This window comes from Aspergillus flavus, chromosome 1, assembly GCF_009017415.1.
Source record: "Aspergillus flavus chromosome 1, complete sequence".
NCBI lineage: Eukaryota > Fungi > Ascomycota > Eurotiomycetes > Eurotiales > Aspergillaceae > Aspergillus > Aspergillus flavus.
The window spans coordinates 1,736,619-1,756,030 of NC_092406.1; the positions used below are offsets into that span (position 1 = coordinate 1,736,619).

Here is a 19,412-nt window from a genome sequence, read left to right on the forward strand (position 1 = left end):
CCACACACATGTCAGAGACATTTCATATTTCTTAGAAAACAGACAAAGAAACATCTTTCTGCTGTCCTACACAAGGCGATGTCCTTCTTTTAGGTGGTCAGTCCATATTGGTTGAAGGTCTGGTATGTTCACATCATCGATTCAAACCTATAACAGGACCAACTCTCCAACACTCCCATTGTCAGCTACACGCAAGGAAACCTGGGACAGTACTGCGCAATGACCGAGAAATCTTGGGCTGAACAGGCCATTGATAGGTTTTTTATGGCCTGAAAATCTCCCACAAATGCGACCAACTTGCTCTTTCTATCGCTGAGGCGTCAGATGTCCGCCCAGTTGATGTCCCAGGATCCTTGAGCTACACTGTCATCTGTACTAGGACCCAAGGTCAGGATGAGGATCCTCAAGAAAGCATTATCATGTCTTTTCGGGAATCAGCATCCGGGCTCGATGAGGACATGGTCAGACTAGCCCGAGCGATTCATGGATGCCCAGTGCCGCACATGAGGAACCACGGCGTTATGAAAGGTTCTGACCCACCACTCAACATCTACACTATGCCTTTACTACCTGGAGTTGCGTGTCTCGAAACACTTAGCTGTCAAGCTGACATGGGTCATGATGAAGAGGCCAAGCATATTCGCTTCATAAAGCACCTCGCTAGGTAGGAAAGATCCACTAGTTCTTCCCTCTCCTATTACTTACCAGTAACCGGACACGTTTATCTTCTTGCTAACGTTCAATGGAAAGGTACTTTGCTCGGTGTTGGTCCACACCTCAGCCTATGGAGCCTCGCATGCGCGCCCAGTGCCGAGCCGGAGTCTTCCACAGGTTAGCGGTCCTTAAGGCGTCGCGATCAACTGAAGTGCCGATCTCAATAATTTCCGAACTGGAAACTACCCTACCCCTGCTCTTCGCTAGTGAATATCCTCAGGTTCTGACGCATGGTGACTTATCTTATACCAATGTGCTTGTCAATCCAAATACATATGAAATCACAGGCATTGTCGACTGGTCCCTCGCGGAGGTGCAACCTTTCGGTATTGAGTTAGATTGTCTCTTCTTGATGACAGGGTGTATGACTCTAAGTGGCTGGCACTATTACACCTGCCGGCCGCAGCTCTTGGAGGCCTTCTGGGACCGAATTTTGGACCGTGTCTGGAATTGAGGATGATAGTGATGTGTACCAAGATAATATTCGTTCTATGGCTGAGACAGCGGCCAAGCTTGGAGCTATCTTGCGCTATGCATTCAATCGCAGAGCTGATGGCGGACCTTCGGAGGTGCTATCGACTTCTGACGCCATGTTAGGAATGCTGAAGGCGTGGCTTGACGGGAAAGCTACAGAATAGTGACCGGGGGGAAAAGCTAGCGTACAAAAACGACATGTTTGCAAGGGAACTAATATCGACAGAAAGGAGGGTGCGCGGCGGCTCGCTGTCTAAAATGGAGGGCTGCTTCTGGCGTCGATGTCACAGGTCCTCAGATTCTACTTGTAAAACAATGAGGAAGACCTTTTGAAAAGTTCTAAAATAGATGGCGTTCCTCACTGTCGAGTATGTAGACTGCGAAAGGGAATGAATAGGTTAGTAGGGCTGATGATATTTGCCGAGAATTAAATCAGGCAGTCATGAAATGAGCCTCGGAAGCTTGTCTTTGGAGCTCCTCCGCATTCTCGCCGCTCTCCGCTTCCCGGCAGTCGGGGGCGGTGGAAGTAGCCAACTTTCATCCATGTCGACCAACTTCATTCTATGATATCTTTTCAAATTAATCGAATCGAGAAACAGCGATCATGGCCGTGGCAACAGGTGCTCAAGTGATCGCTCGGACACTGCGCGATGTGGGTGTGGACGTTATCTTCGGCATTGTAGGAATTCCGGTGGTGGAGATCGCCGAGGAAGCTATCAACCTGGGCATTCGCTTTGTAGCGTTCCGCAACGAACAGGCATGCAGTTATGCGGCCAGCGTTTATGGATATATGACGGGACGACCAGGTGTCTGTCTCGTTGTAGGAGGGCCGGGTGTTCTCCATGCATTGGCGGGGGCAAGTTCATCTCGCAACTGAAGCACTGTCCGGCTCGTACTGACCGTCGATACTTCGATAGATTGGCAATGCCTCCGCAAATAATTTCCCACTTCTTGTTCTTGCTGGCTCAGCCGAGACAACCGCTGTGACGAAGGGAGCCTTCCAAGAGATGGATGCCATCTCGTTCCTGACACCCCATACCAAGTTCGCGGTGCGAACGTCATCTATTGATTTCATCCCTGGTGCTGTCAAGAACGCCTATAGGACTTGTTGGTATGGTCGCCCCGGACCAACCTTTGTCGACTTACCTGCCGATATTATCCAGGGCAAGTCAGCTCCAGGGTTCCGTTTGCCAGAGCCAGAGACCTTGCTGGTCCCGTCCCCACCGAAGGCGAGCGGTGACCCGGCATTGATCCTCAAGGCCACCCAACTACTAAAGACGGCACGCTCGCCGCTCCTAATCATCGGCAAAGGCGCCGCATATGCGAGAGCAGAGTCCGGAATTGGCCGTTTAGTCGAGCAAACACAGATCCCATTCTTGCCCACGCCAATGGGCAAGGGTGTCATCCCGGACTCCCATCCACTGAATGCGTCCAGTGCACGCAGCACAGCCTTGAAACAGGCAGACGTAGTCCTGGTCCTCGGCGCGCGCCTAAACTGGATCCTACACTTCGGCGAAGCGCCCAAATGGTCCCCCAAAGCAAAGATCATCCAAGTGGACATCTGTGCAGAGGAGATCGGACGCAATGCCGGTACAGCAGAGCTAGGTATCGTCGGAGACATTGAACTGGTCGTAGACCAGTTAGTATCCTCTTTGTCAAATTGGCGATACGATCCTTCTCCCGCCGAAGGCCGGTTCCCAACACTCCTGGCCGAGTCAGCAAAGAAGAACGAAGCAAAAGCCCAGAAAGCGGCGCTTCGATCCACGCCCCAGAATACCCCCCTGACGTATCAACGCGCCTATCATATTATCAAGTCTACGCTGAACTCACTGACTCCCTTCGAAGAAGGGAACATCGTATACGTCTCCGAAGGTGCCAACACTATGGACATCTCTCGTTCGATGTTCCCGCTCAACCATCCCCGTCAACGTCTTGATGCCGGTACATATGCCACTATGGGCGTTGGCATGGGATACATCGTCGCTGCCCACGAGGCATACAACGCATCCCCGGGCAGCACCAAGCCTAAGAAGATCGTAGCTCTGGAAGGCGACAGTGCATTCGGCTTCAGCGCTATGGAAATCGAGACTTTGGCACGTTACAAAATCCCAGCGTTAATTTACGTAGTCAACAACTCTGGAATCTACCACGGAGACACCACGACAGAGGATGCCTGGAAGACCCTGCAGGAACAGACCGTAGCCAACGACACGAAATCAGACGACGGAAAGAAGGGACTACGCTCCACCAGTCTGCTGTACGAAACGCGGTACGAAATGCTGGCCACCATGTGCGGTGGAAAGGGGTACTTCGTTCGTACCGAGGAAGAACTCGAAGCTGCTACGCGGGAGGGATTCTCAAATGATACGGTCACGGTGGTGAATCTTATCGTTGAGCCTGGTATCGGGAAGAAGATTGGATTCGCATGGCAGGGGACTAGTGCACAAGATGGCCAGGCTAAACTGTGATTTTGTGGAGCTTTATTCAGAATATAGCCCATCTCTGATTAGTGGATTTATGGTTGATTCGGCTGTGTGTACTGTATATATGATCAAGGATACAATGATAATATATGAGACTGGGGAATATGTTTCTCTTTTGTTTATACTTATATGCTATACAGTATCAATACATTATACCGTCATCAACATGCTGGCGTTCTTGTACCAGGTCAACAGCGGGTTCTCGCCGCTTCTCGTCTCAGTGTCTTCGATGTATGCCCAGCGGCGGACAAAGTCTTCATGGCTCATGACCTGGGTTAACTTCCCGGTAGTGGCCCGGTAAAGGTCCTCGACGACGTTAAAGTCCGTAGGGAAGAAAATATCAAAGTACCCCTGATGTACCTGTTGCGCGAAGTCTCATTAGTAACTTTTTCTCCGCAATATACTTATAGAATCTTAGGGTAAGAAAGACGTACAAATGGAGTAGACACCGGCACAGTCCGGCGCTTGTACCGGGTCTGCACGACGGGCGCATTAATACCCGGAATGGCATCCGGAAGACTACTGAAATCACTGGCGACGAGCCGGTGTCCTGGGAAATATGTATCCAGGATGTCGAAGAATTGCATGAGTCGGGTGGGGATATATTCAGGGAGGGTGAAAGAGCGCTGGAAGGGGATGGACCTGCGCAGACCGCGGGTGAGCTTTGGGCCCAGCGGACTAGGGTATTCGCGGCGTGCAGCAGCCTGTCTCACACGGAGGAACCGCGAGGCCACGGGGTCCAACTGCGCATTGTAGTATTCGTGGAATTCGCCGTCCGCGTCGATGAGCACTCCGCCCTGCTGGGGGAGTTCCGTCGCGGTATCGTAGCGGATCGCATCGTGGGAGAAGTTGTCGATGACCTCGAGGGCAAGGAAGAAGCATGGGGAGTGCACGTATGTATCCCAGTCGAAGATAGACTTGTTGATGATCTCGACGTGGTCCAGATGGCCTGCGGCGTTGATCGAGTCCATCAGGTTCTTCATCTGGAGGCCCGCGAGGTTGGACGAGATTTCGATGATCTTGAACTTGGTGCGCTGGTAGACCTCGTAATCTGTGTCGCGGATGAAGTCCAATATGTTGATCATCATCGTTCCGTTTCCGGCACCCATTTCGTATATGATCAGATCGTGGTACGGGTACAGTGTTAATTTGTAGTTCGATACCAGGTACCGTGCGATCGTCTCTCCGTAGTAGGGTCGGAAAAGTTCCGTGGGTGTATGCCACAGCTGGCGAGCTATATCCGGTTGTACCTCATCTAAGTGGTCTTCAAATTCTGTATACCGGTCTCCTAACATCCGATGGAACGCTGGCCCGTCCTCGATGTTATTGAAATCGAATGGTTCACCGGGACTGAAAATGGTCGCGTGCTTTGAGAAGTACCCATAGTGGGGGTTATATAGACTGTCTAGAGTGATGTTAGAAAGAGCATGAGTAGCAGTACTAAGTATCAGCGGTGCACTGGGGACAACATACCATCAATGAATTCTCTAGTCAACATCTTCACCTGTCGTGGCCGCTCCCGTCGATGGCGCAGGTCTTTGGCCGTGACCAGCGGGAATTCCTTCAACTCCTGTTCGATATCTTTGGGGTAGTCGCCCCTTTTATTCCAGTTCATGCCATCATCGACATTCTTTCGCCTGGCTGCCGAACGTCGCGTGAGAAATGGACGGCATTGTTGACGTGGTGTGGATAATTGAATGCACTGTGCCCTGCGGCCTGCGAGGGCTGATGAGGACCGAAGTGACTGACAGGCAGGATGTCGGAACAGCTGCCGGAACAGCTGGCTGAGGACTGGGGAGTCCATGGGCAGATGAATTGACAGCAGTGGAGGGGAACAAAACGGAGAGTCGCAAGTTGCGTTGCGAGAGCAAGACGGAGAGAAACGACCTGCAACTGCTTAACGTCGGATGTGGCCCGAGCGTTTTCTCCGGCGTTCCTCCCGCGCGACCTTCAATTGCGTAACTTTCTTCCTCGCGGTCCTAGAAGAAAGGTTTCCTTTATGTCAGGATTACCCAATTGCGAATATGAATGACCATTCGCGTGTCTATATAGGTACAGCCTTCATAGCTGGGGCCCTCTTGACGCTGGGATTCAAGGATCTTCTCTATCCGGAGTTAGAACAGCGCCTCCGAGAATATCGAGCTCGACGTCATGATCAGTCTACAAGTGACCTACAGGATCTCCCCGCAGGTGTTCTAGCAGCTAGGCCCGGGCCTCCTGTGATTGTGGAGGGGATCGAGGGTTGTATAGGAAATACGCCCTTATTCCGAATCAAGTCCTTGTCCGACGCAACGGGATGTGAGATACTGGGAAAGGCTGAAGTATGTTTCTTTTATACTACTTCTCCAATTGAAGTTCCATGTTGCAACATAGAACGCTCGCTGACTTGGAGCTAGTTTTTGAATGGAGCTGGCCAAAGCTCTAAAGACCGTGTCGCACTGAGCATGATCGAACTTGTATGTTCTGTTATCCAGTTGTTTGTAAATTGTCCTAATGCTTGTCCAGGCTGAGGAACGAGAAATCTTGACACCCCATTCTGGAGATACAATATACGAGGGCACTTCTGGTTCAACTGGGATATCGTTGGCCACTCTGGCCCGTGCAAAGGGCTATCTGGCTCATATGTGAGTAATATTGTTTATATACTTCTCAATTCTAAGCCGCTGTATCTTGAACTAATGATAACACAGCTGTATGCCATCTGATCAAGCGATTGAGAAATCAAACCTGCTTCTCAAACTCGGCGCAATTGTGGATCGTGTTCCGCCTGCTCCAATTGTGGAAAAGGACAACTTTGTTAATCGAGCACGAGCCCTCGCCAATGTTCATACAGCTACTTCAACTACAAAGTCAAACCTGGAACCTTTGATGCCCGATCCTCCAGAGTTTTCCGGGCCAAAAGCGGGAAGAGGCTTTTTTGCAGATCAGTTTGAGAACGAAGCGAACTGGAGGGCTCATTTCAAAGGCACGGGTCCCGAGATTTACGCTCAGTGCAACGGAAGACTCGATGCATTTGTTGCAGGAGCTGGGACCGGAGGCACAATCTCTGGTGTAGCGCTCTTCCTGAAGCCGCGTATACCTCACTTAAGTGTGGTGCTTGCTGATCCACAGGGCAGTGGACTTTACAACAGAGTTCGCTATGGCGTGATGTTTGATCTAAAAGAGAAAGAAGGTACTAGAAGACGGCGGCAAGTTGACACTATTGTCGAGGGTATTGGAATCAACCGTGTGACAGCCAATTTTGAAGCAGGAAAGGAGCTGGTTGATGATGCTGTTAGAGTGACAGATGCCCAGGCCTTAGCAATGGCCAGGTGGCTTGTGGAAAAGGATGGCATCTTCATCGGGAGCAGTAGTGCTGTTAATTGTAGGTGTTCCTTTGTCTCCTTACCCTTCGGCATACTGATTTCTGCTCTAGGCTTTGCAGCGGTCAAGACGGCAATGAAACTTGGTCCGGGCCACAGAATCGTCACAGTCCTATCTGATTCTGGCTCCAGACATCTTTCAAGATTCTGGGCTAGGGCCGGGGATGTCGGCGGGGCGGTAGACACAAAATTGGAGGACGTTTTGAATGCGAAGGATGACCACTAAAAATTCGTTTATTGTACACTATATTATGTGCGACACAGGACTTATCACCGAGCGGACGTGGGACCTGAAACACGCTTAGCACAGTCTCTTTGAAGGTGCTACTCGGGGAATTTTCCGACTTTCAGTGGCCGGTAATACCCGGTCTTATGCAGTGCAATCGCTAGCATGCTTCACTTGTTGCGTTAGAGCTGCAGGTCGGATTGCCCCACGGCGTTCGAGACCGTAAGAAAGACATGGAAGTCAACTGATTCGCCTTTATACTAGTTTGAGTGACTTCCTTAGTAGGGTGCCGTGGGGCAGCCTGACGGATCTTATGGTTCGGATCATCGCCGCTCCTATTGAAAGGCTGTGCTGTGGCTCGGAAAAGTGACCCTCGGGTCCATCTATTTGCTAATCCAAACTGAAAGATGCTGGAGTACCATCCTGTTGTTCGGTGTTCCACACATCATCGCCCACCCAGAGTCTCAAGAGCTCAAATTCTATCTCCGCGATAGATCGTCCAGGCAACCTTGCGCGGACCGCATGCCATGTAAGGTCGCGTTGGTCCTTGAGGTCATGAAGAGTCTCTCGCTCTGTACTCGACCAATGCATGGATAGTGGAGGTGGGTTCGCCCGGCGCTCAGTCCAGTGTAATTGATTCCATTGGACAAGTTGCGCTAGCTTTTTCCACGGTAAACGGTCTATAATCTCCTTCCATTTTTTCCCCTGCACGTGTCTCAAAATCACAATCAGCCTAGCTTCATCTGGTGTAATAGTCGTTCTGGCACGCTTGCTTGGGCTAGTGGAGTCCTGGGGTTTGGATTGATACCCAATCGGTGTGATTTTTGAGTCCTGTGTGGTTTCCGGCAAGAGATCATGAATATTAGTGTCGCTCTTGGTTTCAAGCTGCGTATCCATAGCCAGATCGTCAACGGTGGTCTGTGGTTGATTTGTTAATTCCGTAGTGTGGCGCTGGTCTTCCGCGGAGTCGAGTGAAGTCTGGCGGAGCCGAGTGACATGATCATCCTGCAAAAGAGACATCTTGCTATTATCAACTAGGTCCTTCCTGCTGCTCGGAGTATCCGATCCGAGTCGTTTGCCTCTAACTTTTAGCCCCCCTTTTGGCGTAGGCGACGGCTGATAGTTTTCCTGTAAGGGGTCGTCGGATTCGTTTCCATCCGGTGTCTGTGCGAAAGACCAGTCGCACATAATCGGACTAGACTGAGGCTTCCACTTGCGAGCGCTGGTTTCATGTTTCTTTGCAGATCTCCTTTTCGTAACGTCGGTATTACGCCTGGACGTCCCGGGAAGTGCCCAGATAGACCCTGCTCCGGGTGGAGATGCGGACCGTACGACATTGAAAGGAACCGTTGGTCGTGATCTGCTCAATGGAGGCGTAGAGAATTTACCACTAATTTCAGGGACGCGCCACACCGAATCCACCGCTTCTATAGAGCTGTGTTTCTGCAGGATTCGGGATTGGGTGGATGTCTCAGCCGTAGGTTTTGCTTTTTTTGTGACGGGCTCGTGTGTATATATCAGGTTTTCCCGCCGAACGGGATCGTCCGGGCCGTTCTGGACACTTAGTGCTGTATCCAACAAAGAATCCACACTCGACCTATCTTCGTCGATATCTGACTCGGCGATCAACGCCTCACTTTCTCTGCTCTCCCAAGGCCCATCGAGGTCTGGCCCGGCTTGAAGCTGCGTTGCTCCTTGTGAGTGTTGAAGATAAGTGTCATCCTCTTTCAGAAGATCACCATCGGCTCCTGTTTCTGAATATTGAGAGATATTGTGCACCGTAGCTGCGTCATCGGGTGCGGATTCTTCCGTGTCAAACAGCCAACGGCCTTTTTCGCCAGTATCGTCCTCATCTTCCATTCCCTGGATATGTCCATTATTCACCACTATCTTTCCAGTTTGTAAATCAATCTCATCTCCCACATCCGTAAAGTCTTTGCCGTATTTTTCGAAAATACCCTCGAAGATCGATTTGAGGCGTTGATCGTTTTGCGCGCGCGCTTCCTGTAGGTCTATATCGCCTGGCTCGTCATCTGCGTCGGTAGCAAAGAATAATCGAGGTCTCTTGAGGGGTCTCTCCATCACCATGCTGTTCGTATAGAAGCACGTTTTGAGTGTGAGATGCGATAGAAGAATAGAGGATTAGTTGCGGCCTCTATGAGGTTATAGAGAAAAGGACGGGTAAGACGATTGGCACGTTACTCTACTGCGAAAGAGAAATTTTAGTATTTGGAAAAGTAAACATTGCAATGCGGACGGACAATTTCATAACATTACCTACCGATTCATGAGGCTGGAGGGGCAGATGCGGCAAGAATTATTGTCTTACCAGCAAAATAGAATAAGTGGGAGAAAAATGTGGTGTTAGGAAGTAGCTACCTAGATTCAATGCCTGTGGCAATGCTACTGCTAGTAAGTGTGTATGTTAATTGCAAGATAGCCCATCCTACCGAGTTAAATTGACCATAAGTCGAGGCTTCGGCCTTTGCAGGTGAGTTCGGACACCAAAACACGCGCCGTTGGCACGGGATCGCCGCATGACGTCTCTCCGCGAACGGATTCCCCTGCCGCACATAAATCATTCCTAATTCTATCAAGCAAACGATCAAACATCGCATACCTTGATGACCTTTCCTGTCTCCATAATGAATGGAAGTACATCTTCAAACAACTACCAACATGTACTGCCAAAAATGTCGAACTCAGTTAAAGCTGGATGGCTCTCTGGACTCACTCAATCCAGCTGCCTTCGATCTGCTTACCAGTATAGTCTCATTTGATTTGCATAGTTTAGAGTCCTTATACAAGCGTAACTAATCTATTCAGGCTCTACAGGTAAAACCGTACCGGAGCAAGGAACTGCCTCTTCCTCCAGAAATTCGTTTCCTCAAGAAAGGCGAGACCTGTACGACCGTGTGTCCAAGAAAGTTACGTCTCCGGTCTATCGAAGATCAATTCCTGCTCCGCGTCAAGTTGGCAGTAACCAGAACAACCCTCCTAGGCTGGGACGAGGAGACAGTGGGAACATGTCCTTCGTTATGCTTACGGAGTCTCAAGTTGGGCCACCGCATGCGACAATTGGTGTCAATGGCGACAACACCCCGAAAGGCAAACAACCCCTCAGCACTCAAAATGCTGATCGTGAAATAGACGATGGATCATTTGCGGACCAAGTTGAGCGAACAAGCCGCCTCTTTGAAATAATCTCCTCTCGCTCTGACATTGACCATCCGATCTGCACCGAATGCACGGAAATGCTCGTGGACGGGCTCCAGAAACGACTGGTAGATGCCACGAAGGAGCGAGATGCTTATATTTCATTCTTGCGGAATCTTAATTCATCCGTACCAACGGCTGAGGAACTCGAAGCGGCTGAAAAGTCCCTTAAGGAAACGTTGGAGGCAGAGGAGGCTGCGTTCGCAGAACTTGTAGCACTGGAACAGGAAAAAGCAGCCTTGGATGAAGAGATAGCTGACCTTGAAGAGGAGGCTCGTCAATTAGACGTCGAAGAGGAAAGGTTTTGGCGCGACCGCAACACCTTTTCTCTAACATTGGCCGATTTTCAAAATGAGCGGGATGCTCTTAATATGAGATACGACCATGACTCGCGGCAGCTTGAAAGGCTACAAAGGACTAATGTTTATAACGATGCTTTCTGCATTGGCCATGATGGATACTTTGGAACTATAAACGGCTTGCGACTTGGGCGCCTTACAAACCCATCCGTAGATTGGCCGGAAATTAACGCAGCTTGGGGCCAGACAGCTTTATTGCTGGCCACCATCGCGGATAAACTGGGCTTTGAATTTCAAGGGTACCAACTCAAGCCAATGGGGTCGATGTCCAGAATTGAAAAAATTGAATATCCACGGGGATCACCAGCACAGTCCACCGTCGGTGGGGGTAGCGCGACTCCGTCGGCGCCGCCCAAGATTACGACCCTTGACTTGTTCTCCTCTGGCGACCTGCCACTCAACCTTCCTTGGCTTCACCGCCGGTTCGATGCAGGAATGGTGGCTTTCTTGGAGTGCCTACGTCAGCTTGGGGAGTTTGTGGAGAACACGCCAGCTCCGATGCCATCAAATCGACGAGGCCATACCGGAATCGCCGCTCCGGGCTTGAAGCTTCCATATGCTATCAAGCGAGATAAAATTGGAGATGCGAGTATCAAGTTGGGCTTTCACAATAATGATGAGACTTGGACCCGTGCTTGCAAATACACACTGACCTGTTGCAAGTTCTTGTTAGCCCATGCAAGCAATGTTGCTAGCGCTGGCTCCAATAACTCTGCAGACATTGCAGCCGCAGCTGGTCCCGCAAACAAATAAAACTGTAATATAGATCAAGATGCAAAGGCGATTCAGCCATAGAAAACACGCGACTAACTTATCCCTCTCAACCAGCATTTGCGTCAGGCTATCACTGCGGACAGATAAGGGCCCTCATTTCGGAGACCCATACAATGGACAGATTTGGATAATGCAGCCCTCTTTCAGTGTTCATTCCAGAGAGAAGTTTAGTGGATCTGCAGTGACTACAACGTTCGGCCCCAATGGCGGGCTAACTGTCTCCTCGAGACCATACAGAATACTCGATGTTTCATCACCCTTGCGTCGGACTCGTTCCGCTCTGCTTAAGCCGGCGGGTCCATTTGTGCTCTCATGAAGTACCTTTGCTATTATGCCCACCGACCTCGTTGGATCTGAAAAATGATCGGGCTATGACATCACTGTTACTATCATGAAAATATCAGGAAGGGGAAGAAAAAGAAAGGAATAAGGCCTCAAACTAGAGAAGGTATAGCGGAGGAGGCATGAAATCACAGGCAACTTACAGAATATGCCTTTTGACAACAACGGGGCTCACCCTGTCGCAATAAAGCTGGTGGAGATCGTCACTTAGTCGCTCCTTCAAAAGTGACGACGTGACCGCTCGCTATTTCGCATGACAAACAAAACGGGTTGAGATTATCCACATTCGTCTCTGTGCATACCGATTCTGGTCTCTTTCGCGCTGTCTAGCACAGAAGCCCTCGGCTTAGCTACGTCAACGCACTTGGGGCAACAAGGCACTAGAAAGAGAATATGTACGGAGCAGGGATGCTCATGTAATGACAACAAAGAACACTAAGGACGCAGCCACCTCGAGACGGACTTAGCAGACCCATGGCGCTGGGACTGTCGATGTTATACAGACGGTTACGTGGATCCTACACGTCGACCAGGAATGTTTCGGCCCGCTCCCGGGCACACGGCGCACGAGGAAGAATCCTGCTATCCTACCTCTTTGTTCTTTGTTCTTTCTTATTTTTCCTTTTCTTTTTCTTTTGCCCTTCTTTTCTCTTTTGGAAAAACCACTCAAACAGGTGCATGCCCAATGGAAAGGCTAACGATCGAAACCTCCCTCTGATGCTATTGGTGTCTCTAAAACAGCAATAGGTCATAGTCGGGGACCTGGACTCAGCGTGACAGGAAGGAGGTCACAGAATCAACGTAACTGTCAGGTTGCCTTGTTATTTACGTTGTTTCTTGGCCCTTACGTCTTAGTCGGGCTATACTTAGGGCGTACTTTAGCATACATTGATTAGTACCTTTAGAATAAAAGACGGGAGGAGAAAAAAAGAAAAAGAAAAAGAGAAAAAGGTCAGCTTTTAGTACGGTTTTGTATGGTATTAGATACAACTTGGTCGAGTCAGGTTAGGACTTACGCCCCGGTCCTTAATCCACTGCTCTATAGTTGCGTCGCGGGAGGATTCCGTTCGCTAAACATAATCTATGTCCTCAACCTCTGGCAACGATAATTGGATCACATATGTAATAGGATTGTAGGACACGATTACTATTACATATCCTTAAGGTAGACCTTGTATCCTAGTCATAATTGTCTGATATCAGCACTATAACAGATGAATTAGCACCAGCGCTTAACAAAAACCTATACATACCCATTTGATATGGGGGCCATACCTCCTTTCCCCTCCCATATGAAGCATGCTACGCAGCAGGACAATAGTTTTCGGTCTGAAACGAAAGGCATTGATGCCATCTATCTTTATAAAGGTTCATAATGAGGCATAGTGAGGCAAAAGGGAAACAACGTATCACAGATAGTGCTCGCGTGGATGTGTCTCCCACTATGAAGAGTCTCGAGCAATTAACCATGACTCGAGAGCCTGGAACAAACCTGAACTCCCAAGCCATAGAAGACGGCATCTCATCGTGGGCCCCCTCCGCTTCTTACCGATAAGGTCCCAAAGCAGGCGGAGGGAGGACTTACCACTAGGCCTGATGTGAACTAGGGTTTATGGGAACTATTCTATATTGGCCGAAGCTATTAGTTTTCTTTTTCCTTTTTCTTTCTTTTAACCTTCACTCCTTGCTTACTTTGCCCTATCAGCCTTGCTTTGGTTCTTCCATGTTTTCAAAACAATCTGCAGCGAGACCAGAGGGGACCCTAGGCTCTTGAATTATTAGAAATTGTGTATCCATGTACTCTGGATACCAACAATACTGTGCAGTAGGTATGTCCATCTAGACTTGGATAGAGGAGATGCCGGTCACTGCGCATTAGATTGGGAACTACTATTTACAAAAGTCTTGCGCAGGTTGACCATTGGACAATATTGATAGCTGGTTATACGCGCTATGTCTGAAAGAGTAATAGAATAGTGCAGTAGTCACTCTGACAAAGACAGAAAAAAACCGATATCATGCCCCGCTAAGTTTGCTCAATTTTTTTTACAATTTCTTGGGACTTGCCGTGACTACCTCGATCTTCTAGTGTAGACTGACAGCGAGGGCGTAAACAGCCCAATGCAGGAAAAGGACCGTTTCTAGTATGACCCTGAGGATCATGTGCATACCTCCGTTCTCTAGTCCGTTTCAATATTCTTTAACATACCTAAGCAATGGAAATGCCGCACTGCTCAAGGCAACTACTACCAAAAACTAGCCTGTGGGAATGCTGATCCACGTGGTCTCTATCCATCGACAGTAGGATCGACCATCCCTCGCTGGAAGCTGCTGCTATTTATTGTCAGGTGAGTGATGGTCTCAGTGCCCAGGTCAGAGGAGACACAAAACACACAGATAGATAATCTTTCTCTTCCTCTCTTCCTCTCCCTTCCTCGGGTACGCGTTTTTTCCCCATGTGATCTGTCAGACAAGACGAGCAACCAATTGGCGGAGGATTACGAAGTTCATAAACTTTGGGAAATCTTGAGCCCCAACGGGCGCCACATCCTATCGCAGCGTGGTTACTGCACATGGTGGCACAATTCGCGAATATGTCCGGAAGATTCGACACACTTGTTCGTTGCGTTTTGTGCTGGCGGGACTATGAACGGCAAAAGTACCAAAGATACAGTACTAAAAGTTCAAAGCGCTGGTTCACTGCGCAGAGTCCCTTCCGGTAGGGACGATGCGTTTGATATGGGGTATGCTATCCACATTTACCATGTTTCATGCCGCACCCACAGGAAAACCGTACCTAGTGTCAGCTGCTCATTGGCCTGTTGGCACGACCTGTTGTCTTTATCGAGTACGGGCCGCAGGATCTACTTGGGGACAGCGTGGTCGACCGTTTCGCCGTGACCTAAAACAGGAGAAGTGAGATATGCAGCTAGAAATCAGAGGGGAAATTGACCGAAGAGTCGAGCAGAGTTCTGAATAGCATTCTTTCCCACCCAAAAAAAGAACAACCAAAAAGGGTTTCACCATCTGCAGAATATGCACAGGATTCGACAAGAATTTCTAGCGAAACTTTAGCAAACGGAATTGTCCATGTGTCAGTAATGTTGATTAATAACTAGTATATGGTAAATTTGTTTCTTCTTTTTTCGCTCTCTTTGATTATTTTCTACTGAACTAATTCAAATCATCGTCCGCCGAATATGCTATTGCGGGCCGACGTTCCTTCAATTGTACTGTACTTGACAGTTCGACTATCTCTAGCGCATCTGTCAGTAAAAAACCAAACTTGCGACTACTCCCAATTCGAAAAATTTAATATACAACAATAATGGGGCCGTTATACTCTAACTCAATAGGGACGTTTAGCACTCCATCGCTAGGAGACTTTTTGGGGACATTTGGAGCTCAGGCCCCAACCTATGACCCGAACTTTGCCACACCGTCTCGAGCGTTTTTCTCACTTAGGGCTCAAATTGATTAAGTGGATTTATTCTCGGTTTCCTTGAAGGATGGGAAAGTCAAGTAAGGTAAAAAGCAAAACAAGAGAATTCTGAAAGAATTAGAAAAAGGTACCAGCGTCATTTAACTCGTCGCGGAGATGGTGATAGTAAATTTAATTTTCATTTTAATTTTTATTTATCTGTTCTTGACGACGTTAGAATGTCCGATTCTAATAGTAGAATAAAACCTCGTTCCAAGAACAATACCTGAAAGCCTCGGAGGCAAAAGGAAAAAGAATACCAAAGCCAATCCCTGTTGCGCCTCGCGCCTCTTGGACAATGTCAAGGCTAAGGAAGGGTCTAACCTTGGTGATCTGACAACCGACAATGATGATCCTCGAATGTTGCACCTGCAGAAAATGGCGTATGCAGACTAAGTGATCACTGTTACAGTGGTAATTGTTTTTACATGTAGTATTTCAATGCAGTATTTCCTCATCAAATCTTTCCTTTTTTTTCTTTCGTCTTTATTTTTTCTCTTATGAATATCTTTGCTCCTTATTCTTTCTTTCTTTTCAAGAGATAATGATTTCTTTCTTTCGTCCTGCAAAAGGGTTATGTAAGAACACCTTTACATGGTGTTCTTTTGTTCTCTTTGTCCGGAAAATCAGTTGGAGTGGACATTGTTGATTATTATTAATTATTTTTTCTTACCTTCTACTCCTCAGAACGTTGCTATAATAGGCAAGTTGATGTCAATCATGTCTCCTTGTAGATTAAAAATACTTCTTCTACAACCTACATACATGTATGTATGTTTCGTCGACAACTGAACTGTAATTAGCATGCTGATGGTATTACCATTAATATTACCCACATAAGGCATTGTTGATTCTAGGTTTATTCCAAATCCTCTGCCATTTGTTTCTTTCTTTTATTTATTCTTTTTATCCTTTCTTTCTTTCTTCCCCCTTTTTTTCTGCTTTGGTGCCTTTGTCTCAAATCCGTTATATTCAAAGGTGGTAAAACCTGTGAGACCTCCCAGGGATGGTGCTTAGCTCCTTAGACTTTGGTACTATGGACATCGTTAGCGGAAGCACAGACAGAGGTGGGCAGTACTTACATGTACATGCAGTGGTCAGAACGTGACAAAAGTACACGGACCCAAGCAACTATTCCTCAATTGGCTCGGGGAAGTAGGGGTCGAGCCTCCCGCAAGTCGGTCCTCGCAAGCAAGTCGCCGCAAAGGGCAGGCGGCCCTGCCAGTCAGCAGCAGTACTTTTAATTAGTTGGAGGCGCTAGTCCTCAGGGAGGTTTAGCTGCTCCGTATCCGAGCGGGCGAACCACTTCGGTTGCCCCGTTGGACCGGAAGTCCTACCGTACTATGTAAGAGTATCTCTTTGTATGTATGGGGGGGCGAAGAGAGCTTCGGTATGGCCATTGTTCTCTAGGTTTCGCTTGGAGGTTTTATTTATTTATACTCCCGTGATGCCTGGATAACTGCTGACTTGATTTCCACTTTTTATGATTTGTTGGCAGGATATGGTTGGAAGGTTAAGAAGTAAAAAAGAAAAGAATAAAAATTCAGGAGAGAGTCGTTAGTACTATGGGAGAGGAGAAAAATTGCAAAATGACCAGAGAAGTGAGAGAAACAAAAGCCAAGTCCTTGGAACCAATTGTTACGGCGTATAACATACTTAGACACATGCATGCTCGATTATTATTATTATTATTCTGATTTCCTCGACAGTCGAGTTGTTGTTCTGTCCTGGCACTCGATGGATATTATTTTTATTATTTTCTTTTGCGATTTTTATTAATATGAATTTTTCACTCTCTTAATCACGACTAACTTTAGTTAACTATGTATGTACGTACGGTCACTGACCGAGCTACTTACTACTAACATACAATACATCATCGTCCCCCATTATCACTTATCGTTATAATTATTACCAATGCCCACTTCCCCAAGCCTTGACTCCGTTGGACCACCTTTTTCGATCCTGTTATTGCGGCTGCTTTGACCACCGGCAACTAACTACGACTTTCTACTACTTTCCCACTTACGCCTCTCCAGTCTGCCTTTCTTTTCTTTTCTTTTTGTTTTTCTCTTTTCTTTTTTTCCATTCCTGTAACTACATAAGACTTCTTTATTTCTTTAACCTCCAATACCTTTTTCCGGTCCTGATCTGCTATCCTTCTCCGCACTTCTGTCGTTTCAGCCCGTCTTCGACTCTCCCGACACCTGTTGAGATAGTTGATTCTCACCTCGAAACGGCGCAAGAGTATGAGTGACGGTGTTTTCTAGAGATCTGCTCACTATGGATGGCTCCATCCCTCCGCCGTCCGCTATTTCTCCCATTTCTCCCTCGCCATCCACTTCCTCAGCCATCTTTCGCCCCCGCAGATCCGACGACTGGCACGAGTACCGTCCGATCATCGAACAACTCTATCGTGACAATCAATTAAAGCTCAGAGATGTCAAGAGAATTATGGAGCGTGATTATAAGTTCCATGCATCGTACTGACCTCCCCTTTCCTTTGCTCTCCTACCCTGTTTTACTTAGTCACGTTCCCTTAGAGCTACGGTTCTACCTCTATTATCATTTTGAACCTTGGATTAATCCTGTGTATATCCCAAAGGACTTTTGGTCCCTATTGATATATTTGAAAATCTGATACACAGCGTCTCTGTTTGCCGTTGTTGCTCCAGTCCATTTGGTTTTATTTTCCTTTTTCTCCTAAAGCTCATGTTTGTTCTTGCGCCCTGTTTTGTTTTTTGCTTTTCCTTTTTCTTCGAAAGGCCGAATGGGAACAATTTAAAAACACCCCTAACGCATAAGCTTCGCAGAGAAAAACAATACAAAGACCGGCTGGCAGCCTGGCATGTTCGGAAGAACATAAAAGCCAAAGAAGTTCATGTGATGATTCGAAAACAACAGAAACGAGCTGCCCGAGGAAAGCAAACTGGCTTTCGAGTTGCCGGTCAAGAAGTGGATTCGAAACGTATCGCTCGTTTCGTCCGTAGATACGGCACTAACTGGGACAACAAAGGTCGCGCCGAGTCTCAGTCCCAATCTCCACCTCAACTTCAACTTCAGTCTCAACCCGAAACCCAACCGCAGACCCATCGGTCAAGCCCAGAGCCTGGTAGGTCGCTTCTACGTGATCAAATATCTGTTGCATCAGCTGTTTATACAGAGCCAGATACTCCGTCTGATATGAGTTGCTATACGCCGGAGCCCGATGCTAGAGATAGAAGTTCGACTTTGTCTCCCTTGCCAGAGACGATGTCACCTCGCAGTGAGATGACCCCATCCTTTTCGCTAGCCTGTACAACTCAAGGAAGCTTCACTGAGCACTATGAGTTTTGGCTCTATTAAAAACCCTTGGTTAATCAAAGCGCAGGTCACGACAAGCTTAAGATAGAACAAACTCCTGCTTCAGAGATTGATGATACTCAATCTTTGCCGACAACAACTTATAGCCCCAGCTTACCAAACGAGACACCTAAAACCACAGATGATGTGTCATGGAAGGATCTTGATTCCTTTCAAAATCGTCTTCTTGCTCTTCACGAAACTCTTGAGGCTTCGATGGCCGGATTTATATACCCTAATGAAGAAGAAAACCGCACACCCCTTTTATGAGCGGCACGGATTATCTAGAGACGAAGAGTGAGGATCTGCCGAGCCCCTGGGTTCATTCTTAGATGTTGTCAACTCGACTTTCCTGATTTTCCCTTTATTATTCCCCGCAGCCACTTCGTCGTTAAGCACTCAACGGTCTTGACTCTGTAACACTTCATTCCCCCTCATCCCTTCTAAGCGTCTGAGCCCCTTTTTCATTTTTTCCTTTATTTTCCTTTGCTGTTCAGGATTTTAACTATATAGAGCATCTATGGCTTGATTCAACCGGGAAACGTCTGATGTAGGTTATGGTATTCCCATGAATGAAAAGAAACCAAGGTGTACGGGACTCCATGGCGAGAAAAATTGCGGTTCTGTGATGATGTACCT

At 47.9% G+C, this 19,412-nt stretch overlaps 7 protein-coding genes across 7 annotated transcripts; 5 read left to right on the top strand and 2 right to left on the bottom strand.

Annotated features, from left to right (window-relative positions):
* Window positions 1-419: 419 nt before the first annotated feature.
* Window positions 420-1,352, top strand: F9C07_2101575 (uncharacterized protein; the record flags this gene model as incomplete). The annotated part of the gene is made up of 3 exons (XM_071508929.1): window positions 420-664; window positions 751-1,074; window positions 1,121-1,352. The coding sequence occupies 3 exons, from the start codon at window positions 420-422 to the stop codon at window positions 1,350-1,352; spliced, it is 801 nt and encodes a 266-aa protein (XP_071365608.1).
* Window positions 1,353-1,792: 440 nt separating this feature from the next.
* Window positions 1,793-3,656, top strand: F9C07_656 (thiamine pyrophosphate-requiring enzyme; the record flags this gene model as incomplete). The annotated part of the gene is made up of 2 exons (XM_071511482.1): window positions 1,793-2,044; window positions 2,106-3,656. The coding sequence occupies 2 exons, from the start codon at window positions 1,793-1,795 to the stop codon at window positions 3,654-3,656; spliced, it is 1,803 nt and encodes a 600-aa protein (XP_071365609.1).
* Window positions 3,657-3,821: 165 nt separating this feature from the next.
* F9C07_657 (S-adenosyl-L-methionine-dependent methyltransferase) lies at window positions 3,822-5,475 on the bottom strand (the record flags this gene model as incomplete). The annotated part of the gene is made up of 3 exons (XM_041284265.1): window positions 3,822-4,031; window positions 4,106-5,076; window positions 5,145-5,475. 3 exons carry the CDS (start codon window positions 5,473-5,475, stop codon window positions 3,822-3,824), a joined length of 1,512 nt encoding a protein of 503 aa, XP_041141248.1.
* A 103-nt stretch (window positions 5,476-5,578) lies between these two features.
* Window positions 5,579-7,259, top strand: F9C07_658 (putative cysteine synthase; the record flags this gene model as incomplete). The annotated part of the gene is made up of 5 exons (XM_041288696.2): window positions 5,579-5,992; window positions 6,068-6,127; window positions 6,177-6,295; window positions 6,362-7,035; window positions 7,087-7,259. 5 exons carry the CDS (start codon window positions 5,579-5,581, stop codon window positions 7,257-7,259), a joined length of 1,440 nt encoding a protein of 479 aa, XP_041141247.2.
* A 390-nt stretch (window positions 7,260-7,649) lies between these two features.
* Window positions 7,650-9,347, bottom strand: F9C07_659 (Myb-like DNA-binding domain protein; the record flags this gene model as incomplete). The annotated part of the gene is made up of 1 exon (XM_041284264.1): window positions 7,650-9,347. The coding sequence occupies one exon, from the start codon at window positions 9,345-9,347 to the stop codon at window positions 7,650-7,652; it is 1,698 nt and encodes a 565-aa protein (XP_041141246.1).
* A 281-nt stretch (window positions 9,348-9,628) lies between these two features.
* F9C07_1043613 (autophagy protein Apg6) lies at window positions 9,629-12,909 on the top strand. The gene is made up of 3 exons (XM_041288695.2): window positions 9,629-10,023; window positions 10,086-11,773; window positions 11,846-12,909. Exons 1-2 carry the CDS (start codon window positions 9,909-9,911, stop codon window positions 11,585-11,587), a joined length of 1,617 nt encoding a protein of 538 aa, XP_041141245.2. The 5' UTR covers window positions 9,629-9,908; the 3' UTR covers window positions 11,588-11,773; window positions 11,846-12,909.
* Window positions 12,910-17,714: 4,805 nt separating this feature from the next.
* F9C07_661 (Clr5 domain-containing protein) lies at window positions 17,715-19,043 on the top strand (the record flags this gene model as incomplete). Its single annotated transcript, XM_071511489.1, has 4 exons — window positions 17,715-17,914; window positions 18,245-18,543; window positions 18,601-18,696; window positions 18,802-19,043. The coding sequence occupies 4 exons, from the start codon at window positions 17,715-17,717 to the stop codon at window positions 19,041-19,043; spliced, it is 837 nt and encodes a 278-aa protein (XP_071365610.1).
* Window positions 19,044-19,412: the final 369 nt, after the last annotated feature.

Coding starts and splice junctions, on each gene's coding strand:
- F9C07_1043613 (XM_041288695.2), top strand. CDS start 9,909: ATGGAAGTACATCTTCAAACAACTACCAACATGTACTGCCAAAAATGT. Junction 10,024..10,085: donor TGCCTTCGATCTGCTTACCA/GTATAGTCTCAT, acceptor TAATCTATTCAG/GCTCTACAGGTAAAACCGTA.